The following is a 15,255-nucleotide window of genomic DNA, read 5'->3' as shown; positions in this document are numbered from 1 at the left end:
GAAATAAAAAGATATGCCTTGGTAATCAACAGTATGAAAGCCTCATGGTTAGTTCGAGCAAAATGAACATGCAATCAATTACAGACTGAAGTTCAAACTAAGTGTTTGTTGAAAAGTTCATGTTTCACGAAGATGTTTCCCTTTCCTGCTCTTGCGGCATATTCTAAAAAGAGGTAGGACAGGGAAAAAAACTATCAGGAAATTCATCTCAAACAGCACAGTAAGTTTGACTGCTAGGGATGCACCAGCATGGGGAAGGACTGCATGAGCACCACAACAGAGCGAGCTGAAATGAGAGTCACCCAGGGACATGGTCGGACCACACCTCTCTTCAACATGACATCAGAAAAATAACAAACAGAGAGATATAAAGATATCTTTTCCTACGACCCCTTCCTTTCTGTACCCAAAATCGATAAATATGGATAATTATAAGAAACAAGTTCATATTTGGATGCTTATCTTGAATCTGAATATTTTCCCATCACTAATACTGTTAAGTAACAATGGGGTTTATTCGGTAAGGTATTGTACTTCCATTCGACTGCGTTCGTTTAACTGGAGAGAAAGTTCCCATAAGGAACAGTATTCTCATTTTTCCAAATGCATCAGTTTATCCTTTGCTAAACATTAACCTAAACTGAAATGTAAAGGATGTAAAGGAATTCTTCACAATGTTACCAGAATAACAGGAGTTTGGGCATCAGTAGACAACACACTCCAACATGACCATAATTTTGACTTTGGTGTTCTTGGCTAACAGGGGAACTTCAGACTCCTAGGTTATTCGATTAAGGAAGGTATCTACTGCACCAAGAACAGTACACAGCAGTACATCACACTGAGAACAAACCCCCCAGTCAGTACCAGGACACTGAAAAACACATCTCATCAAAGGGAATACCATTACAGTAAATATTCTGCACTGTCATTGAGACCTTCTACGGAGAATCTAAAAGGTAATTCTCAAAAGTGACTCTGTTGAAATTACCCTTTGCTCTCACCTTTATCTTTCTCTTCTATATGAAAGTTCTTTCACTTCCTTCAATGAGAAACTGGAGCTCAAACAGAGAAAGGGCTGTAACCCAAGATAATCTGACAAAACAAGAACTTTCATGGAAGCACTTCTGAACCAAAGAGCAGCAGTGTAGGGAACAGAAAAGGACATCCACTTTCAAAAAAGCTAATACCTCTGCTGATCAAAGGAAATGAATTCCAAGCCTTTGCAGACTGATAAGATACAACAGCAGCAGAGATTTATAAATGAAGACTTACTTAAGCAAGGAGTAAAGTTTATGGTGAGATAACAAGATGCACAAAGAGCAACTGTACTTGGAGTCTATATTTGCCAACAAGAAAGTCAGCATTTCCATTATCAGAGATGAAAACTTGCTAGGTAAGATAAACTTGCTAGCCAAGATTATATGCAATTGGTAATAAATTATATTTTTCAGATTTAGCGTTGCTCACTTAGACACGAATAACAAATTAATACAGTAAGGCTGAGATATATTCAAGAGCCAAATCATGCAAATATTTAAAGCTATATTAGTATTAATCTTGTGTATTGCTGTAATATCTAACGGCCAGTCAAGAGCAAATACAATGTGCCAGGCAAAATATAAAGTGGCATAGAGATAGTGCCATTACAATTATCCACTTTCCTATCTTTCACCATTTATGTCTGTAGAGAGGCTAAAACTCTTTTCTCTCCTACGACCTTCTGCAGCTATTCACATCGTGCAGCCTCACCACTCTAGTGTTTGCATACATTCAGATTAACGTGGGAATTTCTGGATTATGATCCTTGGCTAGCAGGAGGTGAGGCCAACACCTTGGTCCTTACTGGCTTTAAACCTAGCCACTCAGAATCCTTGAGGGTAAGGGCCACAAAAGATATCCTCCTTTTTTACATTTGGTCTATTAAAAAACATCGAACAGAATAGAGCTTAGTCTTCGATGCCTACTGGAATGCTCTGAGAATCACTATATGGTTCAAGAAAGCTTTGGCCCCTTCTTCTTCAGTCATGACAAGGCTGGGCTTTGGCAGTACAGTCAGCTGTTCGTAAGATTTTCCCACATCTGATCATAACTGTGGTTGATTACACTAAGCCAGTTTGGTTTTCAAACTGATCTGTGCTATAAAAAAAAATCTTAATGATGCTTAATGACATTGAAGGAGTTTGAGGAGATTTCTCCCTCCTCCCTTTTGTTTTTGCTGGAGAAGGTATGCAAACAGATACAGCAAATTTCAGACCTCTTCAGAAGAGCAGCAATTCAAGTTTTCCTCAACAGTGTAGAAAATTGTGATTTTTCTACTCCTCCAGCCACAGCTGAAGAAATACGTTTGATTTTGTTTCACTTTCACACGAGATGGCGTGCCCTACGCCTCCCTTTGTGGGTTCTTGTAACTGTTGTTTTCTTCAGTGACACTGAGTTTTCTGCTCTCTGCTGTCATTTAATTCCTATTATTAGATTTGTTTTGTTGCGTGTATCAGAAATGAAAAGGCTAGTGGTTACACTGAAAGCTTGTAATCAGCACGAAGTTTGCCAGACAATGCCAAAACTCTGTGTGTGTGTGTGTGTGTAAGAAAAAGGAATTATTTGGCAAAATGCTGCAGGCAAGTCCTCAAGGAAAGAAGCAGGGCTGGGGTGGGGGGGTGCATTAAAACAACAGCTCCGCATACTCTTTGGCTCATTTAAGATTTTTCCAAGCCATAATCTTTCGATCCTATGAAAACCCAGACATTTCTCTGAAAACAGAGGGATATTATATTGTCATCTGATCTAAGAAAGCCAGGCAATGGAACCTATATGTAAACAGTCATTAATAAACTCCAACCTACAAAGAAAGCTGCCAGGTAATTAATTAGCTCCAGTACTGCGCTGTCATGCTTCAGAGAGATTAAAACATATAATGCTAGTGTGATTGAGTCCAAAAAAGCACCACGCACGTGTAAAGTCAAGTTTTCATGATGCTAAGAGACTAATAATTCACAGTGTTGATTTCTAATCATGTAAACTTGTAATATTACGAATAGCTATGATAGAAAACCATTTTACTATAATAGGGGTCACTAACAGGAACAGCTGTTTGCAAGAAATACAATTTTAAAGCATCAGCTCAGAAGGACAGGAATACTTTGTGAAAAACAGTGGCTACTCAGAGCTTTGCAGGATCAGGACCATAGGCATGGTGCTAATGCTAGTTTGGTTTTTTGCGCTGTGTTTTCCCCTTTTGTGAAAGGGCGGGGGGTGATGACACACAGTACAATTCAGCAGGGAAACCTAATAATTATCCTACATGATAACCTCTCCCAGCAGCAGATGATGTACTCACTTTGGCAGCACTAATGACTGTGGCAGTATAAGACTGAATGTTGTCTCCGCAGGCTCCACCACGGGATTGATGGCATCGGATCAGCTACAAGAAGAAAGACAGCAACCAAGTAACTACTATTAAACTACACAAACCCATAACCCATTACCATAGCTCTTATTTATCATGTACAGTGGTATGTTTTTTCCTACAAATAGCAAAAAGCCCTGCTGAGACACTTAACCCCTTTTTATAATCTTCTGGGTGCCACCCAGACTGTCGCGTACTCCACTCCAGTTTTCAATTACAAGATGAGTAGTCACTAAGAATTCATAAACTTTGAAATGGTGGGATTTTTGGTCTGGCAGCAATACCACAAATAAATTTAAATAAATATAATCAAAAGCTTTAGCCATGTATACGTAACATTAAATATCTGATATTCTAAGAATCCGAGTGTGGCTTTCCCCTCCTTTTTATGACTAGCAAGCAAAGAAATGACAAAGGAAAAGAACTACTTTAGATTTTACGTTTAATAGATTAAAGGAATGTACATGAGGTTTACTTTAAACTGTCCTCCTTCAAAATCAATAAATCAAAACAAGGTTCTCCTACCTGCCATCAGCCTACAAAAGCAGCTTTTGCCTTTGAACCCTAACTAACAATACAATCTGTACTTCTAACTATAAAAAATGGCAAAAAACTATAGGTATTTGTTGCTTGTGTACAGAGCATGTTGCCTGTTCAACTGTTTTAGCTAGGAATCACTGTAAGATGTATTTGTTTCTACAAGCTTTCCTTTCTTGCTTATATTTAAGTATCTACATAAAGGAAGTTAAACTAGGGAGAAAAAAAGAAATCCAAAGTGAATATACCTTGGAACACACAAGCCATTTAAATTCCTTTTATGATACAATTCTTTACCTGATCAATGGGTTATATTTTTACTGTAGTACTTTTTAAATCTCAGGCTGATATTTAAGCTTTACAAAACCAAACAGGCATGGCATTAAAGGAAAAGTAGGCCTCAATTTGGAGAGAAATCAGTTGTGCTTGAAAAGGTGTAACAACAAATATATTTCTAAGGTCTGCCTCTCTGATAATTTTGGTTCAGCTCAAGAAACAGCTATTGCAGTCACAGGTGGAAAGGAGAAAAAACATCTGCTTTCAAATAAAAATAAGGCATTAGAAGGTGAATTTAAAGATTTCAAACACTTCAGGCTTTAAACACACAATCACTTCTCTGGCCTAGGGCTGGGGAAGAATAGTGATAATTGTTGTGCTTGGGATCTATTTTCTTCTTTTGCTTCTAGAAATAAAAAAATTACTTCAACATTTTCTTCTTTTTTTTTTTTTTCCTGGAGGCTCACTATTTCAGCAAACATGTTTAGAAGTGTTCATTTTAATGCTATTTCATAATTTCCAAAGTGCATTGCTTCTTGTTCCATACAAACTCATTGGCTCTGCCAGACTCAGCTTCCCTGAACAGAGTTAAGGAACCCCTAGATGCCTTTCAGAGATGTCAAATTTTGTGCTTTAAACTTTCAAAATGTGAAATAGGTTGATTATTGAATCATCTGTATTCTCGGTCTATGTTACTAACATATTTATACCCTCAAGTTCACGAGCTGAAATCAAATGTGGAGAGTAAAGGTATGACCTATATGACCACTAGAGCACAAGCCCTGTGGGTCAATGATTAGGTCTGTTGTTGTTATGCAAGCCCTATTACAGATCATCTTTTTCACAGTTTTTTTCTAAGACCTTGTTTTCTTCCACCCGCCTTCCTATATAACAAAAGCTAGAATGAAATCTAGAAACAAAGGGAAGTCTTTTTTGAAATTAAACTTTTCCTTACCTTATTTTCTGCATAAGCAAGCCAACGGCTCCCAAGAGCAATAGGATTCATGTTTGGCCCTGGACAGGGATAGCAGCCTGAAAAGTTTTAAAAAGCAACATTAAGAAATATCTTAATGACTTCTTACAAAAAATTTTATTTATTGCCAAGAAAACAAAAAGTCTAAACAAAAACCTTTCAGTTGCTAATACCACTCAGTAAATGCTTGCATTTTTGTTCCTAAAGATAAGACTGTGGTTAGATGAGCCATTTTGAACAGTTAATTATGTGTAAAAACTCATTTCTCCTTATGTTTGCATTTTTTAAGGCCATTTTGATACAGTGGGGTGAGTGCAGTATTTAAGTTAGACTGGATTGTTCTGTACCTTCACATTTTAATTAATTTTACTTGACTGACATCTTTCTATTGGTCAGCAGTTTCAGTTTGCTTCAAACTCTTCTAGATTTTCATGGTATGAAAGGGTGTATTGTGCTTTTAGTCTTGTTTTTAATAATTCTATACACAAGCCCTTAGCCTCTCAAAATACTTCTGCACGCGCTTTACTTCAGAGAGTGAAAGAATCTGTAATTCCTTTAAAACCAGTGGCAAAGTTACCATTGATCACTTGCTTTTCATTACCTTTGTATTATCATTAAAAACAGATAAATACACATGTATAGAGATGAACATAAAATAGAGAATTATTCCTGAGGATTAAAAGGTGAAAATACCTATAGTAGAAAGCCACTGAAAACAGCCGTGAACAAAAATGTGGTAAGGTTCAAAATTAATCAGGCCCATGTTAAATGCAGTCAAAAACCAAAATACACATTAAAAAATCCCCTCAAAACCAACAATGAATATCATGCTGTTAACTATTAAAACCACAAAACTTAAGGAGAACTAAAAGTAGCATGGTGACCCTCATCCTAATTGCTGTTACTGTCCCGTTTCCATGTTCTGTTCTCCCTCCTCTGTTTTTCATCACTTTAGATCAAGCTCTTTTGGGTGGACAGCTGCTCCTTCGACACCAGCACGTAACCCTTGCCTGTATTTAGCGCTCGGATCCCACCCATGGGTCTGAACTTTAGTATTCCACCCCTGGCCCTGCAAACGTCCATGCTGGCTCGTTCCAGCAGGCTGGTTTCAGTGGGATCCTTTGTCAAGGTAAGAGTCTGCAAGTTCAAATACTGAAATCACAAGGATGAAGCCACAAAACTGTTTACTGATTAGGGCCCTGATAAGATTTGAGCTTCAGTGTTCAAACTTCAGTTAGGACCATCAGCCATGCGTGTAACACCATTTACTAGACCTAAATCCGTTCTGGTACACTAAAACAGAGATATAAAAAAGAAATACTGCATAAGAGGGGAGAGAGTGGGGGCAAGGAAGAGACTATCAAGCAAACAGTTAATCTCTGTTTTCATCAGTTCTTAGGCTAATACAGACAGTTTAGTAAGTCATATTCTCTCTTTCACTGGTTGGCCAAGAAACAAAACATTTAAAAACTCAGACATGTGTGTCTCATTTAAAAGAGCCCTGATGAGCTGATCCTGTAGCACCAGCAGGAGCAGCACTAAGATCGGGCAAAGAGCATTTTAGAACACCACATATAACCAAGAACTGCAATTTATTGCATAAAATCCTACGCTGCATGCCGAGAAGCAACACCTTAAAAAAAAAAAAAAGAAGCTAGATACGGCTAGCTAGGCTTCTACTGCCTCAAACTGTCTCGTGTCAGACTCGTGATACTAATCAGGCACCACAGTGTGAAAAAACAAACCTATTCACCTTCTCCTTTTTGCAAATCTCAGGGTCTTTTCATACCAGTTCCCAAACTGTACAGAACATTTAGTGAGGACAACAGACTTCCAAGTTAAGTGGCATTATTTTCAATGCCTGCAAAATGATGAAAAAGGTGCATAGGAGGGTGTTAACTATCACAGGCCACTGTAAGCTGGAACTGACATTTGACAACACTTTTTAAAGGCACATTTGATAGCATTTTGCTGGGCACATGCAGAAACAGCTGCTGCACTGTTCATGCCTCCTAAGACAAACAGCTCCTTATTTCATTTTTAGAGCAGAGCAGTGAGGGTATTGCAAAATTCAAAGGATCATAGCAAGCTATTTCAAAGGTCACAAAGCAATAGAAAGAGAAAAGCAGCAATTCATCCAATTAAATCCATCTCAGGCCAGCAAAGCAAAACCAAGTGAATATTTTGTAAGGCCCTCTCGCTGCCTTGATCTCAGGAAGGAAAGCAAGTTCTGAAGAGATGATGCCACAATTGTTATTGCATTCCAGAAGTGCATAAAATGTGGGTAGCCAGAGCCTCTTAAGGAACAAAGAAAGCAAAAATGGTTGTAAAATACAACCCTAGGTTGTAAATACAAATGTGTTCTTCCGATGACATTATAGATCAGAACCAGTAAGGTTTTAATGCCAACTTCTGCTTCAGCGATCCTTGCCTGGGTCAGTAAAGCCATTCAAGTCCCCTAAACTTTATTTATTTTTCTTCCCTTTTATGTATAAACTATATCATTAAAGCCATCAGATGATCATCCCCGTCATATAAGTCTCTGCTGTGACTTTAGTACCAGACACTTACATTTCCCAAACCCTGCAAGCACCTCATAACATCCTTGCAGCAGAAAATAAGAGGAGCATCAGCCAGCAGATGCACTGCTGTGCTGGAATGATGGAACCCCAGCAATTCAACAACTCATGACAGAAAGAAACGTCTTGCTTGAAAAGGGAGCTGTTCTCAATTACCTCATTGAACTGAAGTAAAGCAAGAACTGCAAGAAGCATTATTCTTCAAATAAAAGAATTAATCAAATGAAAAGAATAAGGTTATCTTAGAAAAAACTACAACTGCCTTTACCAACCCCAGTGTGGGGAGTTTGTTCTATGAACTGCATTCAGTCAATCAGACACAGCTCCGCACACAAACCAGCCCCTTCTAATAATAACCCCCACAGAGGTCAACAATTCAACTCAGTACTAAAATCTACTCTCCAATACGAAAAACAGCATTAAAAAAAAAAAAGAGCTATTTCCTCCCTTTCTTCTCTTTGCAAGTCTCTGCATTTTGGAAACTTGCAGCAGTACAAGGATAAACAAAGGGTTATACTTTATGGGAAGGAAAAGCAAATTGTTTTTCTGCTTTCTGAAAAAACAGCTGGAGTCAGCAGAACATCATCTACTGGGCAAATGAAAAGACAGACACAGCGTGACCTATCAAGTTCGGCCATCCAATCGTTACAAGCCTAATTCTCTTAAAGATTAACTTCTACTTCTATTAAACTTCAAAACAGCTGAGGAAAAAGTCATTCTAAGCAACCACAGCAGCAACTTTAGCATGTTTACAATAGGAATGAACATAATGAGAATGCAGAACTAACTGTCAAGAAGACCAAAGTTTCCAAGTTTTAATGACAGTATGGAGAGGTCATCCAAGAAAAGATCACTCAGGGAAAGTCCTTCCAAAAGTACAGCAAATCAAGCAAGTAGTAAAAAACATCTGAACTTTGAATAAGCTTCACTGGGACCGTCATGACAAAAATATAGGTGAAAACGTAATGCAAACTACTTTAAAAACCTTGGAGTACATGGTTACTCTCTCTCTCTGTTCTTTCCCATGGCACACAGAGGAAACGCACTACTTGAAAGCTATAAAAAGGCAAAACTAGAAAAATATTCTTTTGAAAATCTGATTCAAAGTACAAGTCATTCTGCTACCTTGATTAAGTTCCTATGCTCCAGAACTCTAACCATTGCTGGCAGCATCCATGAATAAGAAACAGGCTCCAGGCTCCCTCCCATTAAGGACTCAGCTAACAGCCGAGGATTTCACAAGTAGCACCCTGGTACCTCATATTTGGTTTAATGAGAATACAGGAACCACAGATGTTACTTAAAGTTCTCCAAAGAGCTATACAAGTGTTTGCTTAATGAGCGATCAAAGAGAAGACATGTTTATTTTATGTTATTTTCCAATTGCTTTTATGAAAATCTCTACCACTCTCCAGAGATTCCTATCCATATGTCCATAATTAACAAAATCACCTCCCCTACTCTGTAAACTAACAAAAATATGCTTTTTTCTGACTCTGGATCTTTCCATTCATCTATGCTCCTACAGAAAACTAAGGCTCCAGTGCTTCTCTTAAATTGTTTTTAAAAAACTCATCCTCTGTCTTCAGTAATGGCAGCGGGAATACACAGACAGCAGCCAAGAAGAGGAAAGCAACACATTCCTCTCCTCTTGCTTAGCTTTTAAACAAACAGCGCACTGGGAGAATACTGTTAAGAGGAACAGGCCATTAAAAGTCACGTCAGCTGTAATGGAGATTAAGCCAATAAATCACAAAACATGTCACTACGAAAACGTGAACCATTTGCATTGGGGCAGCTCTTCATTAAGCCACATAGCTTTTCCACAAGAAAAAAAACTTTAAAAAGATATATATATATACACATATGTGTATACATATACATTTAATATATATTATATACGTATAGCTAAAAAGCCTGAAGTCCAGTATGGCATGGAGAGTTGGGGGCTAAGCACTGCATGGACTCTCTACCTCCATAAAATCTTGGTGGTTTGCTACTTCACGTCCAACCACAATATCTTTGGAGTCTCAGAGGCCATTAAAAGTCCAGAAGCACCCAAGCTTTCATCAGCTCAGTTCTTGACAAGAACTGGGGACTTGTGTCCGTTATCCACAGTATCGCTACAAGTCCAATCAATATCTTCAGACGTGCTCCATATGTGTGCCCACCTCATTCACAAAGTCTGGATGATGTACGTGCTCTAAGGGGTTCAGCATATAAACTAAATACAATACGTACTCACATGACCTGTTTAAAAAACAAATATGCAATGCAGATGGAGACACAGTATTTTAATGACAATTTTCTCCCAGAAGCAAACACTATCACAAATTAAGGCTGTAAGTTTCTTTTGCTTGGTCCTTCTTCAGGAACATCCTACACAGCCTGAATGGCTCCGTTAATGAAGAGCTAAAGACGACTTTATCATAGCAAAATATTCAGACTTAAATATGCACTAGAAGGCAACATTTCTCTCTAGAAAAATCTGATAATAACAATCAGAACTGGTCTGAGCTCAGTCAGAACTTATTTTCAGTTTACATAATTATGTACTCATAACTGAACGGGACTCCTTTCCCGGAGCACAGCTATATTCCCCACTCAGACCTCACTAAAATGCTACGTAAAATGACTCGTGGTAAACTGTCGCAAATTAAAGTGTGAATGAATAAAGCTAATGACATGAAAAAGCCACATCAGAAGCACCCAGAACAACATTGCTTTTCTTTAAGCACATCTCAACACACTTATCTTAAGACACTACTGGCTGTATTTTAATTTCACAGCATATTGTAAGAATTCTAACTCTCTATACCTATTTTAATAGTCCAGGGTAGGGGAAAAACCCAAACCAAACCTGTCTGTGATATTTGCCAGGCTCTTCCCCCCCCCCCCCCATCTTGACTTTAGTTTTACACTTTAATGAAAACCACTTTAGGAAGTTATTCTTTCCTGACTTCCATCCTTCTGTCATTTTAATAGGAATTCTTCTCTTTTCCCGTAATTTTCACTGCTTTCTTTTTTCCCCAGTTCTCTCTGAATTCCTCTGTTACACATACTCACCCTTTTTTGGTATCAGTTGCAGGAATTATCCTCATAATTCCTATACCTTTTTTTAAAATGGATATTTCCACACCTCGTATCTGTGCGGAATGCACACTGGTGGTGTCCAGCTTTAGTTCAAGTTCCCTCTCTGTATGAGTGATTATACAAGATGTGGGCATGGGCACTAGTATAATAGAATCTTCTTAGGATTCCTCCTCTGATCCCAAACCATGGAAGATACTACAGTCTTTAGAGTATGAAGAAAATGACACTGGGATAGGACACAGTCAGTAAACGCAAGGAGCACTGGTCAAGGCAGGAGATCTCCAAGGTTAACCGATATCCTATGGCAAAACTAAGTGAAACCTGATTGAGAAAGAAGATCACTGAATAAACAAAGATTTTCCTGTTTCAGTATATGGAGAGGTTCATAAAGATGATATCTTAAGTGTATAGTATTTTTGTACAGCAAATTCCAAAACACATAACTTTTCAACCAAAACTATTTCTCCTTAATCATTCAAGGTATTTGCCAGATATTGTTTTAAAAATCCACGAAGCAGTGTTATTGTGTACTTTAAAATAAACAGCTATAATAACCCATTAAGCAATGCTACTTGTCAGTCACTGGATGTAGCTTATAATCAATTAATCCTTTTTTTCTAGGTCTTATGAAATATGCACCACGCCATACTAATAAAATTACAAAACTACGTTCTTCAGTCTTGCAATCCAAAGCTGCTAGAAAACAGATCCATGACAGAAAGGGTATATACAATAAATAACAGGCAGAGTGATACTGTTCTTGCAAAATCATTGTTTATTCCAAGGAAAACAAATCATATAAGTTGTTTTATCTAATATTTTTTGTTTGTTTGGAGGGGTTTTTTTAAGCGTCACCAAGCAAACCAAATTTATTTGTTTATAAACTGTTTAAAGTAATACTGTTTATAAATTCCTCTGAGTTCCTTCTAGATGAAAGGCCCTATGTAAATGTTATTTCTTTCACACTGTCACATACTTTCTAAAACTCTTCTATTGTTCTTGTACTTCCTTCTGTTTAAAAATCACCCATAAAAACTGAGCAAAAGAGCAAACCAGCAGCATGCAACCCACTGTGAAATCATGTTTGCCATCCAGGGCCTTTGTCTTCTCCCTTTTAAATCAGAGGCATTATCATTGCTAATAATAATAAAAAAAAAAAAGTCCAGAAGTAAAGTGAAACAGTAAAGCCACAAATGCTACACATATGTCAAAGGCAATATTCATATTATATGACATGCTTACAACAGCCCCAGCCCTGCAATGAGCTCGATTTTGTGCTAGCCTAGATCAGAACAACAGAACTCCCTCACACAAGCCTGGGGAAGGACTACAGATTTAATTTCTGATCACCATCATTATTCTTGCTATTAATATTATTACTGCTATTACTATTGCTACAGAGAACTCCTGTCACTCCCTTCAAGGCAATTTTAAGTATCTTACCATTACTCTGTGGGTCTAAGACAAATATCAGGGCTTTTACCAAAAATATCTGTGGCTTTTAATGTTTATTAGGCTTGGTTGTTTAATTCAGTGCAAATTTTACCGATTTCAGGACAAAATATATTTTAAACTCAGGTTTATTTTCTTTTTCTGTTCAGCAAATTGGACAGAGATAAATAATAATGTTACTATAGAGGTTGTTGTTCCTTGGGCAGGACAATGTGAGTAAGATGGCTTTGTTTTGCCCTTTAACATGAAGGATTTAGGTGCTTTAGATAACAATAACTCAGATAGAAACAAACAACACTTCCGGTTCTACATATAATTTTTAAAATGTCAAACCCAGGAGATATGATAGACGTACATCTTGGGTACCAATGCCTTGTTTCTGTCTTTACAATTTTTCTGTTCTATTTACACTTTCCTGCAACACAGAAAAACACCCTGTAAGCAACAAGGACGTGGGTTTCCATAAATCTATCATGTTGCCCTAAAGACCTTTCCAGAAAATATTTCAACATTATCCTGCAATAGCGATATGCTGATTCTCACATTCAGGGGAAAAAAAGGCTCTCACAAACAATGCTGTTAAAAAGTAAAAGCAAGATCGAATCAACACCTCTGAGGGATGCAGTTACAAATTACATGAAGGGGGAAGGGGGTGTTGATATAGATGCACGCGTGTATAAAAATAAAACTGCTTATATACCCTTCCCAGGCACATACTTGGCTTCTCTTCACTGATCAAGAAAACAATGTGAAACAGGAGCTCACTCATCACCTGCCTTAAGGACTTTCGATCTAAAGTGAAGAGTCTCCCTCCACAGACACAGGAATCCTAGTAATTATTATCCCGTGCGGGATATCCAAGACAAATGCCACTCGTGGATCACAGCTGAGAAGGGAAACGTATGACCAGAACTTCTTGAATAACGTAACTCTTCAGGCATTAACCTTTTCATAGGACATCCAAGTGTATTTACTTCAAAACAGAGAGATCAAACTGTTCCCTGCGTGTTGATCAGAGAAAGGGAATTCTGACAAAGCTAACAAAACCCTCCAAAAAAGCCTAGATGATTTCCAGATCAGGCCTGTGACAAACTGAAATCACGGCATTATTTCTTGCATGTGAGTGTCAGTAAAAACACAAACACCAAATCCAAATCGCAGATTAGAGCACCAAACAGAGTTTGGTTTGGGGGTTTCTTATTTATTTTGAGAGGTGCAGGTGGGGTGCATTTTACACATACTGAATAATTTTTGGCTTGTGGTTAGGCAAGTCTTTTGAGACTTTATATACAATAAAGTACTCTGACTAAAATCTGGAAAATTACCTCTTAAGGCTCTAGCTGTACAGCATCAATAGAAATGTGGTGCCAGCTAATGGCTGCAATAACTGTCTCCATCCCTAGGGAATAATGGATGGAGAATATATCAATATGAGGAGTGGAAGGGCCAGAGAAACTGAGCAGGCACTAGTTATCGGACACAGAGATGATGCCACATGCATGATGTTATCTGTGATAATCTTTACTTAGGGCCCAGGGGGTGGGAAGGATATTCTTTACAGAGAAGAAAGTCTCCATCAGGCCATATTCATAATCATCAATGTTCCACTAAGTAAGCATTTTTGGAGAAGGGTTGAAGGAGCACTGATGTAATTGAAATCAATGAAATTCAGCTTTTCTGCATCTATTGTTTAGAGCAAAGTAGAAGGGGAAAAAAAAGCACCCTGTACATCACTTTCGTTTCTGACCGTTCAGTCATGTACAGGATTCAAAAAAAAGGCTCTGATAGAAATCTTAGATGAACCACAATAAAAGTCTTAACTACTTAAACACCTATTTAAAATTCACACCTTGACATTCACAACTACCAAAGGAAACGCATTCTTAATATATAGGCAATTATTTTTCTGAGTGTGGCCCCATAAACATCTCAAAGAGCGCAGGACACAAAATTATTGTTTGGCTTTATCTTCCCCTTGATGTAATCCCTTCCTTAACGAACCGGAGCTGGCTCCAAGCACAAGCACAGCAGAGAAGAGAGCACTGTGTGAAAGTTACTGCCACGAGTTCTTTGCAGACTGAGGCTATGCCTTTCCTTCACAGACATTTAGAAATAATAATATCATACAGGGTTGATGATAGGATATGTTGGCATTTCTTCTGCAATATCCACAGTATGTTTTCCTTTCAAGTTTAACCACCTGTCTTAAACTCACACACCAAGACAGGAGCACCTGTGCACTGAGCTTTTGTTACAAAATGCACAAAACCTGTGCTCCCTACTACTCAAGTGAAATCAGCCCATTTCCACCCAATCACATACAGGAAAAAAAAATTATTAGCACTATGTCAAATTTGCTCAAGGAAAATCAGGAAACGCAGGAGTTAAACATTCCAACAGCAGCATGAACTTGACCATGTTCTACATCCAGAATATTTTATAGTATATTTATTACAACAATATATTAAGCTACACATTCAACCACAAAAATAAAAACAGAAAGACAACTACTACTCATGTGCAACACAGCTGCATTAGCATTGCTGAGGAACACCAAGCTTCAGAATTCCTGACACTGTTTTTAACAGTACATTCTGCATTTAATTTCTATGTATAAATAGTCAATAAAATGGATAAGAGCTTCTACTTCATTATGTTTGTTTGTATCTGTCTGAATGAGGTTCTAAGGCTCCCACACCACTCAGCTGATATGGATGGAAGATATCATTCCCACACCATCATCAAATCTTGGGAAAAAAAAAAATAAAAGAGGGTCTTCTCCACAGTGGTTTACACAGTAACAGCAATATCTTCAAAGACCCAGCGATCCTAATTTAATATTTTTGACTTTTTATGCCACCACTTCTGGCCAAAAGCAGTCAGATAACACAGCTGAGAATCTTCCTCACAATGAGAAATTCTCTGACCCATCAGTG

General features: G+C 37.9%; 1 protein-coding gene across 9 annotated transcripts in view; it reads right to left on the bottom strand.

Annotated features, from left to right (window-relative positions):
- BCAS3 (BCAS3 microtubule associated cell migration factor) overlaps window positions 1–15,255 on the bottom strand; it is a 344,616-nt gene that overhangs the window by 285,960 nt on the left and 43,401 nt on the right. For all 9 annotated transcript variants that reach the window (XM_069874131.1, XM_069874133.1, XM_069874129.1 and 6 more), the window contains exons 10-11: window positions 5,178–5,254; window positions 3,341–3,424 (exon numbers count right to left, since the gene is read on the bottom strand). In XM_069874131.1, coding sequence (XP_069730232.1) covers window positions 3,341–3,424; window positions 5,178–5,254 — 161 coding nt within the window. The remainder of the gene's footprint in view (window positions 1–3,340; window positions 3,425–5,177; window positions 5,255–15,255) is intronic.

Source organism: Phaenicophaeus curvirostris, chromosome 21 (assembly GCF_032191515.1).
Source record: "Phaenicophaeus curvirostris isolate KB17595 chromosome 21, BPBGC_Pcur_1.0, whole genome shotgun sequence".
Lineage (NCBI taxonomy): Eukaryota > Metazoa > Chordata > Aves > Cuculiformes > Cuculidae > Phaenicophaeus > Phaenicophaeus curvirostris.
This window is presented reverse-complemented; position numbering and strand designations above follow the sequence as displayed.